This window comes from Cydia pomonella, chromosome 14, assembly GCF_033807575.1.
Source record: "Cydia pomonella isolate Wapato2018A chromosome 14, ilCydPomo1, whole genome shotgun sequence".
Classification (NCBI taxonomy): Eukaryota; Metazoa; Arthropoda; class Insecta; order Lepidoptera; family Tortricidae; genus Cydia; species Cydia pomonella.
This window is the reverse complement of record NC_084716.1, coordinates 1,511,223-1,537,363: the sequence shown is the minus strand read 5'-3', so window position 1 is coordinate 1,537,363 and position 26,141 is coordinate 1,511,223. Positions and strand designations below refer to the sequence as shown.

General features: G+C 36.8%; 2 protein-coding genes across 17 annotated transcripts in view; one reads left to right on the top strand and one right to left on the bottom strand.

The window, feature by feature from the left end:
• Nucleotides 1–26,141, bottom strand: part of LOC133524685 (neurobeachin) — a 963,862-nt gene that overhangs the window by 12,749 nt on the left and 924,972 nt on the right. For all 16 annotated transcript variants that reach the window (XM_061860799.1, XM_061860801.1, XM_061860790.1 and 13 more), the window contains 3 exons: nucleotides 14,191–14,306; nucleotides 1,797–1,909; nucleotides 1,368–1,508 (listed from right to left, as the gene is read on the bottom strand). In XM_061860799.1, the coding sequence (XP_061716783.1) occupies nucleotides 1,368–1,508; nucleotides 1,797–1,909; nucleotides 14,191–14,306 (370 nt within the window). The remainder of the gene's footprint in view (nucleotides 1–1,367; nucleotides 1,509–1,796; nucleotides 1,910–14,190; nucleotides 14,307–26,141) is intronic.
• LOC133524691 (facilitated trehalose transporter Tret1-2 homolog) overlaps nucleotides 6,850–26,141 on the top strand; it is a 58,624-nt gene continuing 39,332 nt past the window's right edge. Inside the window, exon 1 of the mRNA XM_061860815.1 lies at nucleotides 6,850–7,026. Coding sequence (XP_061716799.1) covers nucleotides 6,992–7,026 — 35 coding nt within the window. The 5' untranslated portion in view covers nucleotides 6,850–6,991. The remainder of the gene's footprint in view (nucleotides 7,027–26,141) is intronic.

The following is a 26,141-nucleotide window of genomic DNA, read 5'->3' as shown; positions in this document are numbered from 1 at the left end:
ATGACTAAGGGTTTGGACACAACGAAATCTTCAAATCGCATAATGATACTTAGCTTGTTCCCCACGAAACACCATTGCATTCATCACGACATGCCACGCGATGCATTTCAATCCAAACTAAATGCGTCGAAGTGTAATGTCGTAAATCAATCCGGGAGTCTCACTAAATCGTCACTGAAAAGCGAGTCTAAGGTCCAGAAGAACCAATATAAGTTCGGTCGCCAATTATGGTCAGATGGTTGGCTCTTTATCATTTCTCACCATACGTGTCACGTTCTAACAAGTAAGTAAGTGCGAAAGTGACGCATGACATGACAGATGACAAAAATTCGACCATGACACCGCTGCTGGCCCGCGTTAAAGTAAGTCAGAGGATTCAATGAGCCCAGGCTCGCGCTTCAAATGACAATACACTGCTTTTAATTTTACTACCGCCCTAATGGCCTTCCAAGTGCTCCTAATGATTCAATCTGACACTTAATTTGTTGCACGTGCATACAAACAGAGTAAAGTAAATATAGTCTGGATACAATGGGTGTAAGATTCGTGATCGTGACAATTCAATGTTATAATATAACATCTAAAATAATCACAATACGAGTAATTACAATGATTTAATATCACGTTCGCGCGTGTGTGGAGAGATATTACAGATTGTAAGTAAGATTTAGATATAGATTTATTTCTTTCATAATATTAATTTACAATATAAAAACAATATATAAAGTAGTTATTTTAAGTGACATTATTTTTTTAGCTCATTACATTTCCAACTTTATGACATATTATTATGATCAAAATGTATCTTTGCTACCTAGACTTGCCGGTCTGCTGTGAATATTTCCAGTTTTCCAACATATCCATCACAATGTATCTTGTCGAGGGATAAATATAATATATAATAACAGTTAAATTTAGTCTCTGTTATCATTATGTTTGTCAGATAAGCAAGTTTGTAATAACTAAGTCGTCGGAGCCAAAACCAATTGTTAAATTGTTTGCATTATTATTTAATTTATATTATGCATTGTTAACTTGTGTCTTTCCCATTATAGAATGGCATCATAGACTGGCGGTTTTAAGTATTGTAAGTAAGCTTTCAAGTTTTCGATCGAAGTACGCGCGCCGACTTGGATTCAACGCGCCGATGGCTATAACGATAATCTTCCATCATACTAAAGTCATGAAGGGGAAATAGCATTTAGCACAGTTGTCATGTGTGTCGTACTGGAAAGACGCCGTGTATTCAAGATGCCAAGTGCAAGATTAGCGCTCTTCTAAATACGAGTACGTTCGTCGACTCGAATTCAGCGCGTCGGTTGCTATAATGATGGTCTTTCGTATTAAAATCATGAAGGGGTACTTACGATTCGCACAAGCCAGTTTAGCACGAAGGCGGCGGTAGAGTAATGTGTGCCGTAGTGAAACGGCGGCGTGGATTCGTGCTCCCACGTGTTGTAACGCTCTTCGAAGTACGCACGCCGACTCGGATTCAAAGCGCCGATGGGCTATGATACATAAAATTGTTATTGAATGCGACAATCATGTATTCTCTATAGAAAATAAGTTTTGGGGTTTGAAAGAGGCTTTGTGTAAATATACGCACTGCTGTGTCTAGATCTATATTTATATGTATATAGCGCCTACTAAACGTGATCCTTTAGGAATGTGAACAGTCGGGATTTACTCATTGTGGGATCTCTTCCAGTTAACCTTTAAGTTAGCGTTTAAAAAAATACCAATACAATATACCTTCGACAGTATCTTTCGTACATGACATATATTTCAGCTTATACCTTAGACAGGTCCCTGTAGTTGGAGGGCTGGCTCAGGTCTAGCTCCTCGCTCTCGTAGTTGGTGAGGACCCACGGGAACACGGGGTACTGGTTCAAATCGTTGTATGTTCGACCTGGGGACAATAAGAATGCAATTAGCATAGTGAAACATCGATATACCTACTAACTGACTATCGGTGGGCCACGATTGGTTCGGCGATGTGGTGGTTTCAATAAGGTTTCAGAATCAGAATCAGAATTATTTTATTTGCCAGAATACTTAAAAAACAACATATAGTACAGGGTGTTAAGGTACATTAGGTGATAAAGTATTCAGTCGGTGAACGATATGCAAAAATTATACAACCAATATGAAAACGTTATCAACGACATAACATTTTCTTAACTATAAATACTTAAATTAAAATTAATACAATAATCACGATTAAAATACAATGCAAATTGTTTGCGTGTACACGGTGGTTTATATGGAAACGTAAAATAAATAAATAATCAATATTTTGGGAACAATCTTACACAGATCGACCTAGCCTCAAGCAACGCTTGTACCCTGGGTACTAGGCGACGATATAGATAAATACATTTATATATAAGATCGAATCCAAATTCTAGACCACGAATATTTTCTTAGTTCTCTCTTTATCTAAGTAAGTTTTCTGAATGCCCGATAGAGGTCCACTCGACCAGTGGCACTCCAGTGATATCAATATTTGATGATCAAACGAACTTCTTGAAGTGAAGTTCGATCGATATACCCCCCTAAGTACACCCCTAGGAAGTGACTGAGTAACGATATGGGCACGCGCGATGGCGGAAACTGCAAGATTATTTAAAAGCCTGACAAGCAATCTCTCAGTGTCACGATTAACACGACTAGTTTACCTTTTCAGAGTGTACAATATTTGTTTGATAACCGTAATTAAGTGCAGAGGATCACTATCGCTTGTTACTAGCTCGAAATTAATATATACTGCGACCCGCCCCGGCTTCGCACGGGTAAACCTCAACAAATTATATACCTAAACCTTCCCCAAGAATCACTCTATTGATATGTGAAGACCACATGAAAATCTGTTAGGTAGTTTTTGAGTTTATCGCGAACATACATACAGACGCGGCGGGGGACTTTAGTTTATAAGATGTAGAAATTATATATGTACATATATATAGTAAACACCTTTATAATGGAACAGGTACCAGTAATGGAGACAAATCCTGTAAAATAAGTATTTACCATCAGTTTTTAAACGCTGACAATATTTTACCAAAAACAAGAGCCAAAGAGCTGCTTAAGCTTGATTTTTCATTGATGTTTGTTAGTTTGAAGATTAAAGACGCCATACATCCCATGACTGGAGCAAAAAAACATAGTTTTAATTGGTTAATATTATTGAAACTAATTGCAGTAGCTTTCATTAAATACATAGAAAACATAGAGAACGAATTGGACATTCAACTTTTAAAGCACAAAGCGGTAGTAATTTTACAGATGTCGGTGAAATATCCAAAATACTCAAATTTTTTAATCTACGAGTAACAGTTTCTGTACTGAAATACTGCTGAATATGCAACAGTTGAAATTTCAAACACACCTACTTAATATTAAAATTTTGTAGAACTTGAAGAAAAAGGCAGCCATACTCAACCTTTTATAATGAGGGCCACAAAGACGATTCTGCCTCGTAGCCCCGGGCCGCAAGATGAATTTGCTTACATGTGACGTTCGGATGGCATTGGATTGGATATGTACAGTCAAGGTATTAAATATCGATACGGACAAAGTGACAGAAATATGTACACACTACCTTAATATATAGGCAATAAGGTCGTGTATACATATTTTTGGCACTTTGTCCGTATCGATATTTAATACCTTGACTGTACTCGTATCTATACCAGAACCACCTGGCAGGCCGCCTAAAAAGCCCGCCGGGTCGCAGGTTGAGTATCACTGTTCTAAGTAATAACTCTTGAATGAATGAATGTAGTAACAACAACGAGGTTTCTATACGCAGATGAAATTGTGGAAGGGGTCATTATAACTTACATATGTCCTATAAATGTTTGTTTCATCAGAGCTCATAATCCAAAAGAACGAACGAAAGACGATACTGATGCCCAGTGTGATTTGATAGATGTTGTTGTCATCTTGTAATAAAAATACTGATGGCAATGGAATTTCATACTCGTGATCAAAACGATCGGACTTTGGTTCTAATGCAAAAAAGTATGCACTTATCTAAAAAAACTCTTACTCTTAGTTGATCGAACAGACGTAAATACACTGGTCATATATGCAGTAATATTACCTATATGTTCCCAAAAATCATAATAAATTACGAATGTTGAAATTGTTTTCATAATAAATAATGATTATGAAAAGAGATAAATTGCAAATCACGATAAGTAATTCGCAATGAACCTTATTGTTCGGTTGTATCGGCAGATTAAGCAAACTGTGCTGTGTTCTGCATGTAAATATTTATATTTCTGTAACTATAAAACTAGCTTCATAATTTATTTATTAACATTTAACAAAGTATATTATTAACGTATGTATAACATCACATACGAACACTGCAGTAGCTGCTATTTTATGAGAAAACTGAAAACCGGGGTCATAAAACTTCTTATTCACACTCGTGTGGTCGTAGGTAGAGAGAGAGAGATAGTGATATGGCCCCGATCGTCAGTTTGGTTTGCGTCTACTACTTGTATAATGGACTACTGACACTACGAGTACTGTGAGCTGGTATCACCAATCAAGTACCTACAGACTAGGGAGGCAAACAGATACTAATGGACACTAACTGAGATTTATAGTAGGTATTCAAGAGGTCACGAGATTGTAATTATATAAATAAGCTTCCTGGACTATTTACTTCAATGCACCAACACCTTATTATAAAATCTGCATATTAAGTAAAGAATATGGGTGTCGTTCCTGGCGCAGACAGAGAAACGCAGCAAGCGTGATAGTTATAGTATAGAATACTTTTGCGACGGGAGCGAAGCGAGGTGCGCTGTCAGAGTACTATGTTAGTTTTCATTATTTAGTTCAGTTGATGGCTTTTGATTCATTCATTCGTTGATGGAATTTATTAAAAGGGAAGAGCTACTTAATTACTAAAATATGAAAACACTTACATTATTTACTGAAAAATGAGACTTGGAGATGGGATTTTCAGACCATTGGATGGTTTTTTTGTTAGAAAATGGGAAGATTTTTATTTATGTTTAATAACTTAAAGTATATAAATAATTCAGATGACTAAATAAGGTTCTCAATAGATTTTAGATAAAAAAATACATCCTTTCGTTTTTTAATAGTTTGTATTTTGAAATATAAATCCTCAGCCCTAACATAATGTCTTCATTTTCTTCTACGGGTCACATCACAGTCACACCTTCGCGGACACAACGCGCGAACAATTGAATTACGCCTCCGCTACAAGCAGTAATTGCAATGTTTTTTCTTTCCCCACTATCTCGTGTCCAGAAACGTGTCGGCATAATGCAGCGCCAACTTGTTGCCTTGACACATCATATTTATTTATTTAATCCATATCCATATACCTTAATCTAAATATCAAAATAGACGGGTATACAAATTAAGACATTAACGCTTGCGTGCCTGTTACCGACCTACGTAAGGGTCGGTAGGTAACAGGTTATAAAAGTAGGTAAAATACATACTTTATGTTTAAATCTTGAGTATGGTGAAGTAACCTGCTGGAATTCTACTACATAATTATGCATTTGATTTTTTATTTATTTATAAGGCGTTATTTTAAAAAAAAAATGCTTTGGAGCAACCAAGTTATAGGGACCGTGCGCGTTGGAGGGTCTGCCATCTTGTGGCCTGAATCGGAACCATAAACATGCACGTCACGTGTTTTCATGTGCATAGTAGGTTCTGCCATCTTGTGGGCTACATCGGAACAAAAAAACATCACATTTACGCCTCGCGCCAAAAATCTGACGGCTCCTGTGCTGCCTCCTACAGTTCATGCACGCTCCCTATAAACACATCTGGATCTTCGTTTGATAAGTGATGACGTAACAGTAAGTATCGCTGTTTCAACAGTACTGTTTCTGCTCGGTCGAGTTCGGCACGACCCCATTCACGATTGTCACTACTATAACTCAATAACATCACTAAATAAAATAGCCTTAACTATTATTAGTTTCACCGCGATTTAGTTCATTTTCGCACTGACCGGTACAGATGCGAATTACGAAACATTCGCGCAATTCATCCTTCAAGCGCCCCTTGACATGGGGCGCTATGGTAATGACATTTTACAACTGATTTCTCTTAATCGTCTTGACACTGATTTTTCGCTAAAAAGCAATTTTAATTTTGGCCTTAAGATCTTAATTATCCGCCTGGTCATGACTTTTAAAATCGTTTTAATCAAGTTTAACATACAGTTAAAATACCGAGACAGTAATCCATTCTGAAAATAAAAACTTCAATTTTATTCGACGTCCTAATCTTCTTCAATTTCATACATGTTAAGATAATAAAAGTACCTACTCAATATGAAAACGTGTATTGTCCAGAGCTAATCATTAATACAATCAGCCGTATAATGTGAAGTAACTATTACTTCATCAACTGCAACATATTGATAAAGATAAGCGCTATTCTATTGCATTACTTTACATTTCTTCAGGTTCCTTACTAGCTACACATTACGACAGTCTGAGTTCAGATCACCACAATAATGTGTTGAAATTGAAGCTATTAAGTAACATTAGGTCCAGTGGAGAGTGTTCGTTCGACGTTCACGTAGCAACAGTTCTTTGATCCAGCCCACGACACTCGCTATCAAAGACGACAGAATAAATAGAGTTTTGTCCCGTCGTCATGTGACTTCTGTTTATTGTTAAAATATCCTGTTTATAACAGCCCGTTGCGTACACTTTGGCCTCTGATATCGATTAAGCGTAAGGATAGCCGCGCGCGATGCATCAACACTAACTATCCAATTGTCGTGTCTCCCACGGGCCATTCGTCAACAGCCTGCCAACTTTCGCACACGTTTACAAGTCGGGAGATATTTTAATAGAAATAAAAAGTGAAAGTGAGTTTCAGAATTACCGTGACGGTGTTGCGAAAAATGCGCGCGAAAATTTTGCAAACTCGTATCTTGTTGTGTCTATGTCTAGTGTTGTGAGGTTGCGTTGATATGCTGACGAAGAAACTTATGGAGATATTGAAAAGGTATGATACGATTAAGGTTAGATTAAGGTGTTAATAGAGTTCTATTTCATGTATCGGGTACAGACGTTGCGTGTGTTCACACGTACAATACGTCAATTTGGTAATGATGGTGTTTGATTGTCCTATTGTTTTAAAAGGTCCGTCTCTTAATTATTGGGTTGTTATTTAATTAGTAAAAAAACACAAATTACTTAACATTTAGATTTTTTATTCACCGCATCTATTCTATTAAACGGCCCCTGGCCTAGTGGCCTATGAAGCAGGAGATCTCGGGTTCGAATCCAGGTTAGGGCATTATTCTATTTATCTAAGTATGTATGTATTAACTATATATAAGTATGTATATCGTCGCCTAGTACCAAATTACCCATAGTATATACTATATAGCTTGACTTAGTTTGGGGCTAGGTCGATCTGAGTAAGATTGCCCCAAGTATTTATTTTATTTTTATTTATTAACTCTTAGTTCAATTAGACTTTTTTAATTAACAGTTTTTATTAAATATTCTAGAGATATTTTCACCTCACGGATTCTGAACCAATTGTTTATTTTTACTTAAAATCCGGCATAGCATTAGTCAGAACAATGACTTTGATTTCGCTCAATAACAAAGTAAGATTTTCCCGAGGGTCTACAGTATTAGGTTCTTCAAAAAAGGAGTGTACAGATTTTTAAAAGGTCGGCAACGCGCATGTAACACCTCTGGAGTTGCAGGCGTCCATTGGCTACGGTGACTGCTTACCATCAGGCGGGCCGTATGCTTGCTTGCCACCGTCGTGGTATAAAAAAAACAAGCTCCCTTCAGTCTTATAGTTTTTCGAGGACGAGATTATACGTTTTAATTAAACTACAAATTGACTGATTGCTTAAATCAAATCATTCATCGATATTAAGCATTGATTTTAAGCCACATTTAAAAAGTTTCAGTTTACTATAACCTGACGCGTCAAATGATGGTTCCTGGCAGTTCCTCGAACTAGCTTTTGGACGTGTTTAATAAAAATAATAATTGAAGGAATATATTATATACATTTCTAAATAAATTAATGTTCTATACTCCGACGTGACAGATTTATAGTTACTCCATATAAAAAATAAGTGTAATAGGGACCAAATATTGGCCGCGCCAGGTACAAGTGCACGATGAGTACTTTAATCATCCGACGTCAATACCGTCTTCACATTCCTCGCTTACGTAAGACATTGATTCCGAAATAACTCCTTAATCGTCACTTCATTACCATTGCTACTACGCGAAATTACTCTTAACAACCAGCCTTACGCATCACCAATAAGGACTAAATTAGCATGGCTGTATGATTCGCAATGAGAGTTTGCGAGAGTTATGTTCAACAATGTCGTATTAAGATGCAGTGGGTTCAGACAGCAGAGTTTTTGAAAAATCGTAACCCTTTTTTAGAGAATCAAAAAGATCAATCAAGCAATCTTGAGGCATAATACAAAACCTAACTAAACTAGTATCGCTCGATAGAAAAAAAAAGAAACATAACATTAAAATTTTGACCTATTGTTATTATTATTATAAAACGCACCATTAAAAATTTGTAATTACTTTTTCACAAAAGCTATTATTATGAAAAATGCCTCTAAAAATGCGTAATTTTTTTTTCGAACTCATCCTTTTTTGTTGCTAAAATAAACTATACTAACAATGTCATCCACGATCTTGGGCACGCACGGCCGTCCTCTCAGTGCTCAGCGAGGTGTGACCTGAACTCATGGCGGCGCCTTAAGCCTTACCCTGCCATGCTGATAATTGGCTCCTCGAATAGCAATTTCAAAATTTGCATTGTTAAGAGACGAACGAGGAATTCCTCATTATCAATCTACAATTTAGCCTCTTAGCCTCAATTTTCTATTTGCGTACGCGAAGTATGGTTGCAAATCGCGTTTAGCGACAAAAAACAACAACTTGTACAATCAACATCAACAGTTAATAATAATAATAACCGCAGGGAAGCTTGTGGCGAACTGTAGGGTCTCTGTGTCCGGCGTGTCTTCGTCGGTCGGAGTGGACCCCAACGGGACCCGCAGGACTCTCAACTCTGGCTTGCCTTCATTGGTCGTCCAGAGCGGGAGTCGTTAAAGCTATCTGCTCCAGGGGTGGAAGTGAAACTTGCATAAGACGCGATTTGGCACAGTGGCTGTTATCAGCCACTGGGTAGAAAGTGGCGTCCATCTCTCGAGCCGCTCACACTGGAATTGCTCCTGGTCGTCTTCACGACGGCAGTTTCAGGGGCCCATCTAGTGGGCGGCAAGTCACCGCCTGCCTCGATAACTAGCGAAAACATTGTTATGGCAGGTGTCCGGACGTCTTTGTCGTAACTCAGTCTCATCGTCCACCCTAATTTCAATCCATAAACCTTTATACTGTTCACTTTTTCTACAATATACTAATAATGACTGCTGCGACCGGTTCATGAGTGTCTATTATTGCGCCTGTGAACGGGTTGCAGCAGCAGCGTTCTACATGACATTAAAGCCCTCCAAGGGGCCTCTACGTGTTGGACCTATATCCCCACGCAAGCCTATCAAAAGAATGGGATTTATAGGCTCGTGAAATCCAAGGAGATACAATTAATAATAAGCCCCCAGGGCAGCTTGTGGTGAGCTGAATGGGAACTGACTTCCCTTGGGAGAGTAGGTCATGCGCCTCTCTCTGGCTTGCCTTCATTGGCCGGCTGGAGTGAACACAGAGCTCAGAGCTATATGCTCGCAGGGTGGAAGTAAAATATGCATCAGATGCGAGTTGGCATATAGTGGCTGTTTACAGACTACCTATGCCAGTTGTACCTATGGGGCGTCAGCAGTTAAAATATGAAATGATAGGCGTAGCCTACGCTCTCGTGCTAAGCCTACAAAAAAAGAAATCTGTTTAATTGTTTTGGGAAATTTTTCAGGCGCAGGAGCAGAAAAGCAAATAAGGTGCAATATCAGCAATTATTAGACCGTTCGCTTTCGATCAAACCTATTGTCAATTTAGAAACTGATCTTAGCTTCGATACTTTCACTGGTTGTACAATAAAATCTTTATTTGATTTGATTCGGGTCTTTGCTTTCTCCTTAATCTGTTATAAAATGTGATATTTCACTATGACGTGTCAAATTAAGTTTTAATATTTTCCTAAAACCTTTATGATTAACTGCAGTTGTTGGATGAATTGAACGATAAGCTAACATAGTAATTAACATTAAAAAGGTATTTAATATACTATACAAAAATAGGATCTCTATTGCGCGAGCTTAATTAAGCAATATAATTATATTGCTGTCCCGCTCGCACAGTGTCATTGATCGCCGGCATCATGGGCGGGACAACAATATAATTACGTGCGAGTGATAGAGATAAGAACAGAGGGGTCAATGTATGAAACTCCGCGTTTTTTCTTTATTAGGTATGTTTGCTCCACCACTACCGAACTGTGCCGAAATATCGAGCACTGACCCAAACAATTATACATGATAAATACCTCGCTTGCAATAGCATTTATAATTATACAGGAATTATACCACCTTGATCTATGGTACTTAAAACAATATAGCGATGGAATAATTTCAGTGCAGCCATCGGTAACAATCGGAAACTGCATTAATGCAAGATCAATCATCGTGTTGCAATAGTGTTCTATTGTAGATTGTAGTAGTATAGGTACAAAGTAAGGCATAGTTTTTTTTTTATACTACGTCGGTGGCAAACAAGCATACGGTCCGCCTGATGGTAAGCAGTCTCCGTAGCCTATGGACGCCTGCAATTCCAGAGGAGTTACATGCGCGTTGCCGACCCTAAACCCCCCTCGTTGAGCTCTGGCAACCTTAGCAGGAACACAACACTATGAGTAGGGTCTAGTGTTATTTGGCTGCGGTTTTCTGTAGTGTTATTGGTTAGAAATTGGTTGATTGATTTGAGGCCGGTTTTTATTTTGTTGTCGAATTATTTTCGTCAGTTTTCGTTTCGTCAGAACTTCTCATTCTGGGTGGAAAGAACGCGGACTAAAATGTATCTAAATTTCAGATGAGGTAAGTACGAAAACAACGAAGTCATACATTTTCGTAACACAGAGAAAGATTCTTAAGATATACAGTGAAATAAGGAATGATCTATTCACCAAATTTTATCGACATATGACAAAAAAAAGAAAACAAGAAAAAACCGTTTAATGAATAGCGATCAATTCGTATTCAGGGTGTCCGGTCTGTACGGATCAAACGAAGACCTGACGGAATGACCCCCTCCGTGTGTGAAAATCAGTACTGAAACGTACTGAAAGAAACATCGTGCCTGACACGAACTTGTGAACAATTTTCTAAAATATTCTTCTCTGAGTTTTAACCATTCAATTAAGTTTATTTTTAGGTACCACCAGCAATACTTTTGACTGATCTTCGTTAAACCTTATACCTTTGTGATAAGGTATATTTGGTATACGGATTGTCAGTTAACACTACGTCAGCACAGTGTAGACGATGGCACCCAGTTTGTATTTATAACTGACAGTTAAATGCTATTTATACAATTTTATTCAGCTTGTGGAAGAACTATCATATTCCACAAGTAGATTCATGTTTAATTATTGTTATGAAAAATTTACCCGTTTAACTGGACGTTGCCAATTCAATTGAAATATCTTTTCTGACAAACTCAGGCGCCGCCTTTATTTGGCTTCACATTAACATTCAACTGAAACGTCAATTGTAGACGTGTTAATAAAACTATCAATATTGTCTCGTGCCAGATTTCCACGTAATCTTACGCGGAAATCTGCCTGCAGCCTGTGGTTTTACGCCACAACAAGCTATTCATAAATCATAATTTTATCAATACTATTATAAATTGACCTCCGAATATGTACGATCTAGGGGAGGTTCAAGCTCTTTGTATTGTATTGCGTGGACAGGCTCTCAGGCTCCCATATTGAAGGCGGACATGGTGTTAGGTGTTAGGTATTATGTTACTTGTAGTGTTTATATAGTTTTAAAAAATATATATATTTTTTTATACTACGTCGGTGGCAAACAAGCATACGGCCTGCCTGATGGTAAGCAGTCTCCGTAGCCTATGTACACCTGCAACTCCAGAGGAGTTACATGCGCGTTGCCGACCCTAACCCCACCCCCCTCGTTGAGCTCTGGCAACCTTACTCACCGGCAGGAACACAACACTATGAGTAGGGTCAAGTGTTATTTGGCTGCGGTTTTCTGTAAGGTGGAGGTACTTCCCCAGTTGGGCTCTGCTAGATCTGGAATGACATCTGCTGTGCCGTGGCCTACTACACAAGGCGAGATGACATTCACATTGCCCATACCTCTTTTTTGGACGTAGTTTAAGGACATACCCGGGTCCAAAAATATATTTTTATAATATGTATGCTAGTTTTAAAGTATTTTTCTGAAATTTCTTTCTTTAATTCATTCTTTTGTTACCGATTTTTTGCCGTTGGTTGGCTTGGAAAAGCTTAATATTAGCTGGACATGCCAGACAAAACTGAGTCGTATGAGGTATCAAAATTACATCAAGTTGCCCTTGCACTTGGCAAAGTCTAGTTCTAATCAGGTTCTGGTTTGACGGAAGAAGGATAAAACCGGAAAATTACTAATATGACAAAGCAGATTTACGAATCTAACAGGTAAATGTTTTGTGAATAGAACATGTTATATTATGTGTTTACGTTAGTAACACAGTAACCATTTAGCAAAACATTTCGATATTACAGTTACGCGGTTTGCGCAACGGCGTAATGTCATGCGCAGTACTAACGTTATATCACTAGCGAGAAAAATAGCTGAATATCGGCCTGAACACGCAATGAAAGCCATAACACTTCTTGTTAAAAGGTACGTGCAATACTTCGTGTTAATTGCCCTTTTAGCCTAAAACAATTTTTTATTTTATTATTATTGTATGTATGTTAGTCTGTAAGGTATGTATATATGGGCAATAGTTGCCTGAAAATAAATGATATTTAATTGAATTTATTTAAAACAATGCAATCGTAAAAGTACTTAATTTGTTTTATTCGCCGCGACGCGATTATTGTCTATACGAGCAGCAACACGCGATGCGAAAAATGCTAATATTATTTAGATTTTATCCGCTAAACAGGTTTTAGATTCATATTTTCAAGCTGTTAGGTAAGGATGTTGTCTACAAACATCTTTGGGCGGTTACAGACTTTTTTTACATGCTTACTTAAAAACGCATCTTACGCTTAGATACGTAGGCAAATACGTATAAATACTTAATCTAATAATTACTTAGTAAGTAACAATCAATACTATTTAGTCTATTTGGTGTGTGACCAAGAATTTTCTGGCGTCACACATGTAAACATGTCACATGATGTAGAGGCATATATGACACATGACAGGGCCTATGATGATTTTATACTGTGGACAAAACACCCGCAGCTTGACACGAGTCATGTTTTATCCACAGTGATAACTGATATACGTGATCATCGTATAAGTTATCCTGCAACTTCATTTGTTCCATGCCACATCATCTCCAGTCTCTCGCACTACTTCCACAAATTGTGAAATAAGAGTAATGGGTATAAAGAATGACTCTTTGGAGAAACATTACTTTTGTACTTCTCCTCCTTGTTCTGCCATGTCCTCATCTGACGTCGGCGACTTTGGTTCTGCACTTTTGTACACACAGTTGCAAAAGTGCATGGCTACTTTATGAATGGTGTCCATTCAATTTTGCGGCTCGCTGTTTAAATTAGCACGCCAGAGCTCGGGCAGGTATGAGAGAATACCTCATCAATAAGGCTTGACGGTGTGAGGCCGAAAGCCAATTAAGCTGCTGGGAGTTCTCGGTCGCTAACTGACTGTACAGAACGGATGTTTTTCATTTTTCGAGTCCCTAATACAACCTGATAACCATCTCTGTTACCTACACATTCTTTAGGTTTACAAATAAACACATACTGGATGATTCTGAGGTCGTGCTCCCAAATGTCATGAACAAGGTTTACCAAGAACTCTGGGCCTATAGGTTTCTTCTTCTCTACTTCGGGCGTTTACAATGCTCGTACGTCTGGTCATGTAAGTACAATACCACATTACCTTTATTATGGGGTATGGGGTTTGTTTAGTATGACCCCAAAATCACTCAGTATAGGTACAGACAGACCACTCACCAGCGATAGTGTTGAGGAACATGAGGTACTCGAAGTTGGAGATCTCTCGGCGCTGCCACTTCTGCGTCATGTTGGAGTTGCGCATGAGTTGCCTCGGGGACATCATCGATGCGCGTCTGGAACAAAAGTCGAGCATGTTAGAAACAATCTATCATGTAAAATTATAAAGAAACTAGAGAATGCCTAGTCATAATGGCGTTATTCATGAGCGTATGTCAAATCTAAGAAATCGTTGACAATTGTAGAGTTAAAGAAAAAGATAAACGTTTAGTACTAAAGTACTATAATACATAACACAACACGCACACAGTTAACAGTTTAACATGTCTCTGTTTAGCCCGATGGTTGACTGGTAGAGAACGCCATTAGACATTAAGTCCGCCATTTATACATTAGTTTTAGTATTTTGTGGAATAAAATTAAGTTAGTTAAATAAATAAACAAAGTGCGCCGTATAGTACATAATACATTTTATCGAAAATGAAACAGTGGCAGAAAGTCCACGGAACTCGATTCCAGGGGCTTGCGTTACGAGGATAACTGCTAATTTTTTCGTAGCGCTACGCTCGTAGCCGATCTCAGCGTATTCCCGCTTTGTAGAGGAAAGCGACTACGAACAGAGAACCCGCCGAGCGACGTTCGTGAATGTACTAAGGCGAACATATTTCACGCGCTGACACTGATATATATACATATATACATAAGTAGGTATAAAACACGAACAAAGTAGACCTTATTCATGGAAATGGTTTTGAACGAGCCCATTTTGATCTCGAGCCAGAGGAATGGGAGCAATCTTAATAAAACTGATTTACTGAGTTAAAGGGGAATATCGGTAAGTTACAAAATAAAATTAGTGCCAGAATACCAACCACCAACCAAGTACCCAAGCTAAGGTATACAATTCAGTTTCAGTTTCTTTATTAGTAAAACATATTTTACAGGTCACACATATATTTTGAAATAATAAATAATAATGAGAAATCTTTATTCTTCAAAACATACATGGTACATGTGCAGTTAGAGGCCTAGAGTGCGTTAGTTTACACTATGTTGCAGCCCCAGTGGTTGCCCGTATTCCATGATTAGTTAGAAGTATTGACAAAATAACTCTTTTATATGTATAAAATTCTAGATTTTTTTTTAAATACATAGCTTACATAGCTCAAAGTTTACGGTCCCTTAAATGATAATCGTGCAATAGTTGTTATTAAAATAAAATTTTAAAATAATCTCTTTCATAAAATCATCAACAGAATAACATGCTTGGTCTAGATGTAAACATTTAGTTTTTTTAGCGAATATAGAATTGCTTTTTGTAAATTTAATGTCATTAGGAATAATTTAGTGTCATTGTAGTGTAGACTAGTAGAAATGTAATGTAGGCGTGTCCCTGAGGCGCATATGAAGGATATGGTGGAATCATCCGCTGTCTACGGGTGACTCTCGGTAGCTCATTTGGAGTTTAAGTTCGAGACTCGCTCGAGACACTGAGTTTTTTCCACTTTTCCTTTATTCCTAAGCATTGTAGTAGAAATATAAATATTTGAATTTGATCCGTCCATTTTCTTTCTAATTCTAGCTGACTTAGTTTTGATATTGCAAGTACAGATCGATTGGCTAGACCCTCTGGTACTAACTAATCCCAATACCCAATAGCTTGAAAAGAACTATAACCACGAAAATTGAAGTTCGCAAAATGCGGGCATCTTTCTCTGTTACTATTTATTTCGGTGTTCTCGATGGGCCCACAGATGGCAGTCGCTTTCGTAAAAACTAGTGCTTATGAAAATTCTCGGGATTACCTAGTTGCCAAGCGGACCCCAGGCTCCTATATGAGCCGTGGTAAAATGCCGGGACAAATCATAAAGATCAATTTTTGGATTCGGTTCACATAATACTCATGATTGAGAATTATTCTCGAAAAACCAACATACGTCGCGCAAATAAGTTAGACAATTTGCCGATAAATGGCGCTGTACACAATTATACTTAGTATAGGACTTCTGTACCCCTAGTGTAAATTTAGTCGATAGCGAAACGTGACGTACGCGTTTGCGTTAAGTCTCATTTTGTATGGGTTTTTGAACAGCGCGCCAAGCGGGACGTTTTGGAAAGTCAAAAATCTCATACAAAATGACACTTAACGCAAACGTGTACGTCACGTTTCTCTGTCGAAAATATTTACACTAGGGGTACTGTTCCAAAGTCTTTCGCCTTTATAGTTACACGAGATAATTCAAAGTTTGTATGGAACCCTCGGTGCGCGAGTAAAACGAACTTGCTCTTGACCGGTTTTTTTTAATGAATTAGCACCTAGTCAGTATGATAATGTCAAAGAAAATTGATTGTAATAGAGAGGTGAAGTCATAAGAAAAAAACGTGTCCCTTAGTTTGACATCTAAAATAGATGGCGCTATATGTTTTACGGTCACTGAATTGTCACACGTCAAGTTTTGACAATCAGAGTAACCCCAATATGTATGGAGCTGTACAGCGCCATCTCGTTTACCAGTCAAATTCGAACACATCTTAATCAATCAATATATCTTTGATGATGTTCCCCAGCCGACTATACAGTATTTATTATTCCAAGCTTTTATTTACTTTCACCTGACCGTTGTCTGTTTGTAATCAAATTTTGCAAGTTAAATTTGGTCCACTTCCCGGTTTCCGATTGAGCTGAAAATTGGCATACATATGTAAGTCGGGTGACAATGCAATATTATGGTACCATCGAGCTGATCTGATGATGGAGACAAGAGGTGGATATAGGAACTCTGTGATAAAACAACGCAACCTAATTGTGTTTGGGGTTTTTAGAATTTGCTCGATAAGTATTAGTTGCCTGTGGAAAGAAAATTACAGTCAGCGATAAAAGCTTGTCCCAAAAATGAAATTTTTGCCAAAAACTTATTATCCCCGCAGCTGCCCACGGCAGTTGGACGCCGCTCAAATACCGAATGGCACGGTATTAAAGTAATTAAAAAACGAAACAGGACAAGCTATCTGACACCGTAAGTTACTAATTGATGCTTATAAATAAGTTTGAAATGACGTCAGTGCTTAAGTATCTAGTATTTATAATTATCTAATTAGCTATAAGTAGAAGTTGAATGACCTGATTGCAGTCCGTCGTTACCTTAGAATATCTGTTAAATCAAATAATAACTATTTCTGCGGCTGGATTTTGGACTTGTTCCATTAGGAAATTCGAAATTATTTTAAAAATAATTTCTGAAAGTGTCCTAGACCTCACGCGAACAACTGCAGCGTCTGTTGCAATTTATTTTAGCACTTGAAAGTCCGCTGTTTGGACAAAGATTGTCAGCAAACTGCAAATGTTCGCAGCGAACTCAATCTAAATCATTCGTTAAGCTAAATTATCCGATGTACCGATACCTACTTCGATTAGTTAAAATATTAGGTAAGTTTTTTGAAAATTCTCAATATTCGACGGTCTTAAAATAAAAACGCATTGGTAAAGGAAATATCGGACCAACATTCTTCGGAACTATGATGTATTCTTTCAGCCGTTAAAGTCTCATCCACATAGTCAAAATCCCTTAAGTTACAAGTGAAAGTGACCTTGACCTCACGCAAGCCCCTGCAGCTCTGCACCTTTCGCTGCTACATTTCCGCGCGCAACTGTGTCAGGGGCGCGCGGGCGTCGACCGCGCCGCGCCGTCTGCGCGCGCAGCTTCGCACTATGGCGGACGATGCAATGACGAAAATCTACGCATTATGCATATTTATGTTGTAATAAAACGGTTTACGGAAAAAGGATAACTTTTTGTAAACCCCCCATTACAACGTTACCTAATAGTTAAGGAAAATAAACCGGTAGAAGTTGAATTATGTTTGTTTTTTTTTGTTTGATGACTCATTATTTACGTAAATATCAGCTCTTGACAAAGTAAAGAGGGTAAGACACTTTGTAAACCTCCGCTTAAAAGTTACCTAATAGTTAATGAAAATAAAAACCGGAACAGTTTGGATTGTGTTTGTTGTTTGTTTGATGTATTAATTACTTCAATTTAAAGCATGATGACCCCTCTGGTGATGCAGCTGTCCATTCGTAGGCGACGGTAATTGAATACCATTAGGTGATACGTCTTCCTTATCATAAAAAATATCAACTCTTGTCATCGTTGTTTTCAGCTTACTTGTATTTGTCGTGAGCAACATTTTGTATTAGTTTCCTGTCGCTTTTGAAAAATATGAAGTTTGAAGATTCTTCCAATGATGGATTTAGAATTTTGGTTTTGGAGAGGCTTGACCCCAATGCGGTTTAGGTGGGACCCTAAAATGTTTTAGCCACTCCCTAAATCCTAGTGGATTTTCCACAATAAAGGGTGAACTATATTATAGATATAATAAAAGATTATACTCGTAGTTTCAGCCATTTTACGACAAAGAACGCATATTATGTGCCGCTAACATACAAAACTACTACAACGTCCGCACCGATAAAAAGTAGACGATTAATATACCGACGCTTAAGAATCAATACTGTCTAACTAACATTTTTTAAGTTTTTTACCTTTCAATGCAGTTATGTTCGTTATCTTTTTCTGCATCTAACTGCATTAAAAGGTAAAAAACGTAAAAAATGTTAGACAGTATTGATTCTTAAGCGTCGATACCTTATCCTACTTTAGCGTCCAGTGTTTTTATGTCTGCATGTCTTCTTTTTCTTATGTACTATTGTGGCGTTAAATAGATGTATTTTCTTTCTTTCTTTTCTCTCTTTCTATGTATCGCGTGGTAAAGTCACGAAATTTTAGCATTAGCCACGACAATTGCGCCATTGGGCCAATGTGCCTTTTATTGCTCAAAGGGTCAGCCAGCGCCCGTCCGGTTGTGACACGAGTCAGTCAGGTCAAGTCACCCCGGCAACGACAATGCAGTGTCAATGATTGACCAAAATATATAAACCGGTCACCTACTTTACAGTAACTGTTTACTTCACCGGATTGTAAGTCCGATTGTCTCATCATTGTACAATTGTTTTACTTTAACAATTGTAAAGGATCAATGGAGACATACATAATAAAGGAAAATATTATGGTCGCGCTAACTGAACAAGTGCGGAAAGTAGGGTATTCGCTACGAGTGGCGATAAATTCAAGACCGAAGAGAGTGATTTAAATTGACACGATTTGCGAATTACCTATTCGCACGTGTATCGTACAACGTTTTACAGTACGTATGGCCCTTTAAAGTTTCCACATAGGCACGGAAATTGCTTATAGCACTAGTGTGGGAAAGTAAAAATGTTTGTATTATGTAAAACTTAGAAAGATTAGGTATAATACTAACTATCCTCTCGCATCAAATGATGGTCCCTATGATAGTTCCTTCAAGTTTCTTTTGGTTGAAATAAATTTTAAAATAATACTATAACTAAAATTTTAATAATATTTCATTTACTACTGTTCATTTACTAAAAAAACTACTAATACGAGTATATTACGTGATGGCGACTCCATATACTTATAAAAACATGGGGCCATCGTTCGACGAGATCTTGTACGAAAATAAAAAATTGTATTTGATCTCTTACGCCTTGACTGTCAAGGTGTTATCAAGGCTTGACAACAGAGTCATGTTCAGATATTTGTGATCACCTTGCTCGCAAGGCATGTATCTGACGGCAACTGCACGAGCTCAACAGGAAGTATAACTATTAGAAACATTCGCAGAAATAGAAACATTTACAGTATGCAACAGGAAGTTTATGAAATGTCCATACTTAATCAATCTGTAGCAAAAACTACATTCTTTCACTAAATGAGCCATTAATTTACATTTGTCTTAAATTAAAACCGGAACAAGACGCAAAAGGTCATGAGATCGTGTTAAAATAAGAATAATGACTAGGAACTACCTATGAATCGGTTTTTGTGCTAATCATGAATAATTCAGAGTATGTTTGTTTTACGGAAAATAATGATATTCGCGTTAATTTGTGGATAAAACCTTTTTTAATAAAAAATCAAGGTGAAGTTCAGTCCACCTTGCGGCCCACGCTTGCAGTGCCAAACGAACTTTGGTTCCGTCAGTGCAATTGGGTGGATCAACTTTTTAGTGTCATTCGTTGCCATGGTTACGGGTTTGTTGTCCCTTGGACAACCGCTTTTAAAATCCTGATTTTATAGTATTTTACTGTATCAAACATGAATTTTTGTTCTAGTATGCCATTTCTATAACACGCCATCCACTGAGCATGTTATAGGTATTAATTCATCATACAACATCTCTTCGAAGAAACTGTGCCACTATTGTCCCTTGGACAACCGGACAAAATAACAACACAAAAAAGTTCATTTGCCCAATTATATGATCCCTATCATGTACAATTGATGCCTTTTTTATACTAATCATTTTATTACTTGCTAAACCGCTTTTCAGTTAAAAAAATACAGTCTTTCATAACATTACTTGTGGAAGTGTATTTTGTACTGTATGTTAAGTTGCGTTGTATGTTATTTGGTTATAATAGCATATAATTCTAAAGGTAATAGGCACCTACCTACCTAGGTAAATATTTCGACCAAGAAACTTTAGTTTTGACATTTTGACAAGAGTTAACTTATGCAAGGCGTTGGCGTCAGTTTTTAATTAGTTATGAACTATTTTGAAAATATATCAAATTCAAAAACTGGTGAAAAATAAATTCCTTCTGATTTTTACATTATTTAATTATTATTTTCTTAAAGATTACACTTTAGAATAATAATTAATATATTTTTAGGGCTATCGGGTCCCACAAAATTCGCGTCGGCGTTGACCCGTGTCATTGCCACATGACAAAAGGCCTATAAAGGTAGCAATCACACTTTTATGGCTCTATAAAAAGGCTTGGGCTCCGTGGGAGTTTTGACAATGAAGTCATATTTATGAAACATCACAAAAAAAATTCATGGACAAGAGTGCTTTAAAGGACCAAATTACAAAAGTTTAAGTTTATGTAAGTAACATTGAAATTTTTAAATAAACACTTCACTTATCGCCTGTGTACAAAGAAAAGGAATGTCTTAATAATATTTATGTTCTTAGTATTTGACAGCGTGTTTATATATGACATATATGTATTGTGTTCAAGGAAAAAAACCTCAACACAACAATTAGTCCTAATCTTAAAGTACTCCAACACTACGCAATATCAGGCCATTAAGGCATATAACAAACTTCCAGTACACCTAAAAATGATCACATCACACGCGGAATTTAAAATTAAGTTAAGGACTTTGCTGTTAGAATGCTGTTTTTATAGTATTAATGAAATATTTCAAGGACATAGTTCATAAACCTATAATAAAAATATTATTATTATTTTATTTTTGCGATTATTTACATATATTACATGCCATGAATTCTTGATTTGTTTTCATAATTGATATATATTTTTTAATATCCTGATCCTGAATTATAATCTAGCCTTTTGACATTTTAGTGATGTTTGTATTATTTTTTATTTTTGTGTATGTTCCTAATGTATTGTACTGTACTGTACGACTACCTAATTAATGTAAGTTAGCATGTAAAAATACTTAAACACAATACTGTATTGTTAATGAAATAAACAATTGATTGAAGTGTTAACTTTTGGAATGATCCTGTTAAACACTACCTATAGGAACGTTTACCCTCCTAGACATATTTGACTGATATGAATCTACTCAATTGTGTCGCATATGAGTATGTATGACATGAGTAAGGAAGTATGCTTTGTATACGTGAATTTAATGTCATTTAGCTGCCAAGTCAATAAACCTAGAAAATAGCTATAAGTTAATTATATCAGTACCACAGTCACTAAATCCGTTGTCTAAGCAGCAATGCTTAAATCGTTTGCAATAGACGCAATGGCCTATGATCATAGCAGTATAACGAATTCCCAGTGACACCGCCATTTCGTAGGTTTCCACTATGTGTCTTTATCATCTGCCTCTTTCCATCTTAGCATATAAGAAAGCTTGAGCATATCCCTAGCACTTGCTTTTGGTGCGTATCGAATAGCGCTTTGGCGTTTATGTCGTGTTATAGCATTCGTGATATTTCAAGAGCCGATCGTTTCCTAGATATTAGTGCCCCCTTTGATTAGTTCTAATAACCTTATATTATATGGTCTAGACCATTACCGCATTATTAAAGCATAGTTTTCTCGTTAGATGCAGTAATTATTACTTTATCTTAATATGAAGCAATACCTTTATTTTTTTTTATAACAAGTACCTATTATAAATACTCTTGCAAAATGTACATGTCGCATTGAAAAACGTCTTACTCAAAACTCAAAAGATCAGGAAGTTCGTTTGTTTACCAGAGTCCGTTCTGCATATTTAAATCCACCATAAAGACGTTCAAGGACACTATTACGCACTTAATACGAACAGAGCAATTTTCCCTCTTTCAGTTGGAAACAGGAAAACCGAATTCCTTTACCAATACGAATGAAGGCGTCGTAGCCGTAGCCAAAATGAAATGACAATCGTAAGTACATCGACGAACGTATATAGGATTGTCATTTGAAAAGAATGCTATATCCTGACATGTCCTGACTTCACCCTAAAAATCCTGACATTTCGTGCAAGGTAATTTCTGGAAAATTAAATATCTATGCTGTAGCTACAGTACATGGGCTTGGCCAGTTGATAGGCTAGGGGGGAGGGGGGGCTGTTTATATGGCCGATGGCCAAGGGGTGGGTGTATGTATGTATATATATTTAGAAATTTTCTTCTCTCCCCTGCCCCCCTTGCCAAACCCCATGCAACAGCATAACTTTTCCTTTACTCTGCCCAACTTCAAACTTTTAGCTACCTAGCTTCTAGTAATTAGTTGATGTTTCTAAAAAACTTTGACACTCGCCATGCCCCTCGCAATCCTGACAAAGGATCAATAATCCTGACATGTCAAGAGAAATTCTGACGCATAGCAACACTAAACGTAAACGACATGTAAGTATTTATATTATATAAGCATGTTTGTTTATAGTAGTAAACAATAACAGAAACGGCGAGAGTGAAGTGGTCAAATATATTTTTAGCTTGACATTGCAAGGATCCTTTCACGCGGGAGTTGCGCGTGCGGCGGCAAATGTACCGTTTACCGTATGTCTAGATTATCTCCAGTAGATTTCTCATTAGGTTTTCGTTTAAATTAATTTAAGTCGAAGTCAAAATATTCATTATTCGAGTAGGCCTAGCAACAACCACTTTTAAATAGTCATACTTTCCTAAAATCATCAGTCTACTCGTACATATCAGAGCAATTTATTGCCTAATTAATAACTAATAAGAATAGTACGGATTTACGGCTAGTAGGGTTACCCATAAAGTACGTCACACATTTAGAGAGTAGAGGTAGTTTACGAATTATGACTTATTATTATGTATAACAAGATATGGGTATGATGTTGAAAACGTCTCACTCAGTATTTTTTTTAAGTAATCTGTGGGTTTTGCGGTGGTGTAGTGGGATAGAAAAAAACATAAATGGTTTAATGATATGAGTTATCTTTAAGTAATGTCTGAAACATTACCCAAACACAACTTACATACATCACAAAAAATTATGACTTTTGATAAATCCGTTAAATGCCTCATTCAACTATAATACTGTAAAATATTAAGTTCTGGATTTAGTTCGTTTTGCTTTTCGTGACATTGTCACGCACAGGATATAAACTGAACTGTTTAATAATTATAAGATTTGAAAGCGCCTAAACGCGTTAGCGGCATCGTCGTATTTGCTCCATCTAGTGAAGTAGTCTATGCTCGCAGGAGCCGGAAGCGGCCGGAAGTGCCGCCGTTTGTTTTCCGGAAGTGCACGCGCATGTAGCTATTAATATATCAATATAAGTATTTATTTGTTACAGCAATGGTTTTTGCCGTTATTTACTCACATAATACTTTGAATATGATTTAAAAAGCCTTTTTTTTACTATCCAATTGCACCTCATTCTAAGGGCCTGTGCCACAATGTCCAAGTAAAGTCCTGAATAAGCTACTTGCCACTTATCTGACGAATAAAGTCATCGCTGGCGTTCCAAATTGTTTAAATATGTAAGCTTAACTGGTAAATGAATACCTTAACAACTGAAGGTAGTTTTATCTGGCAGTTAATTTATTTGTTAATTAGCTATCCAATACTTTACTTGGACAGTGTGAAACATGCCCTTAATATTAAAGGATAAATCCAAAGGAAAAATTCAAATGATTAATCCGAAACTGCTCACATGTAATCCTGACTCATCATTGTTTCACCTCACAATGAAAATAATCGTAATCATCAATAGACAGACAGGCAGCACGTGACAGTGTTCTATTTGCTTTCATCACCAGTCATCTGATAATATACAACGACATACTCAACAAATTTCTTGTGTGACAATCTCGATAAAACACACGGGACATATAACGATTATAAACATTGTATATTAAACTTAGGTTTATCATATCGTGCAAAATGTGCACCACTTTTTAAATTAATTTAAATTAAATACTCGTTTATTTCAGGCCGGGTGCCCATAAAAAAATGTTAGTTACAATTCCTTAGACTATATTAGTACCTACTCGTATACAAAAAGTAATTACAATGAAATTATTAATAATTAAAAATTCGAATAAATTCACCCAAAATACCAATTCCACAATAATGATTATTTATTGCTATTGTATTGTGATACTCGTATTGCATTGTATTGTACAACTACGAGTACAAAGTAATGATGTCTACCTAGTGCCGCTAATAATTATTAAATTTATTTGTATACTATAATAATTATTTATTTTTGTAGCTTAATACGTAATTTGTGTTAGTTTATTTAGAATATTTGTAATCATTTATATTTTTTTTTTTTTTTTGTAATGTGTCATATGAATTGTTATACCTGAAATATATATTTTTTCGTAGTGCTATCAGTATTTACTCTTATCGAAACAGCGCACTAGTTAGCTCGAATTGGACTAAAATTATACAAGCCTATTGATATTAAAAAGTGCATAAACTTCTCATGGTTCTCACAATTTAAATAACCGGGGTTAAAACTCATTTACCGTTAAACTTTCCGCCTTAATTAAGAAGGTGCTTTCTAGAATGTTAATCCAGTGTTGACTGCCCAAGGCCGTATAAATGTCAGCCGATAATTGGCCAAAGCTCTTTTAGGAATAACTATTACTTACTGGTATTAATAAGACCAAAGTTCGTTATTGCAGGAAACGGGCCGGAATTTCCTATAATTTCTCATTATTAAAATTAAACTGTATTGAATACCTCGTGAAATAACTTTTGTAGTTTAACGCTTTCGGGAGTTTTGCTTGTAGTGCGTGAATTCAGGGAGAAAGGCGATTTTCTCGGAACCTATGCCCTACCGCCAAGATCGAATGTGCAAGCGCCATAGAGACAGAGAGGTAGACAAAGATTGTCGATTTTGGCGGTAGGCCCTCTGTATTAAAATTGTGCCTTTTTCAGGCTGAAGGTAACATACAACTAGATACCTACAAAGCGCTGCTGCAATAAAGATGCCATTAGAAATCATTCGTATTTACAACCGACAAAGTGAATTAAAATTAGGAATGTACTTGCACTATTAAATTGCCTCACTATTGTTACCTACACCTACCCAATATGTAGCTATCTGGGATATACACGCTGTTTTATTGAAAGTTCGTTGATTTGTACAAACAAAATCAAATGTATAAACACTATAAACAGAGTTTAGGTTTAGGCCCGACATCAACAATTGTGGCCTGATGCGCAGCATATAAAAATACGTGTAATATACAAAACTAGAAAATTATTCGGATCAATTTAAAACATAAAAACAGGCCAAGTTCCGCAGTTACCCGTCCGTCAAGAAAGAGTTTTTTCAAAAAACTTCATACCGGCTAAACCGATTAGATTTTACTATTCGTTTTCCTTTAAAGTCTTTATTAAGCTTTAC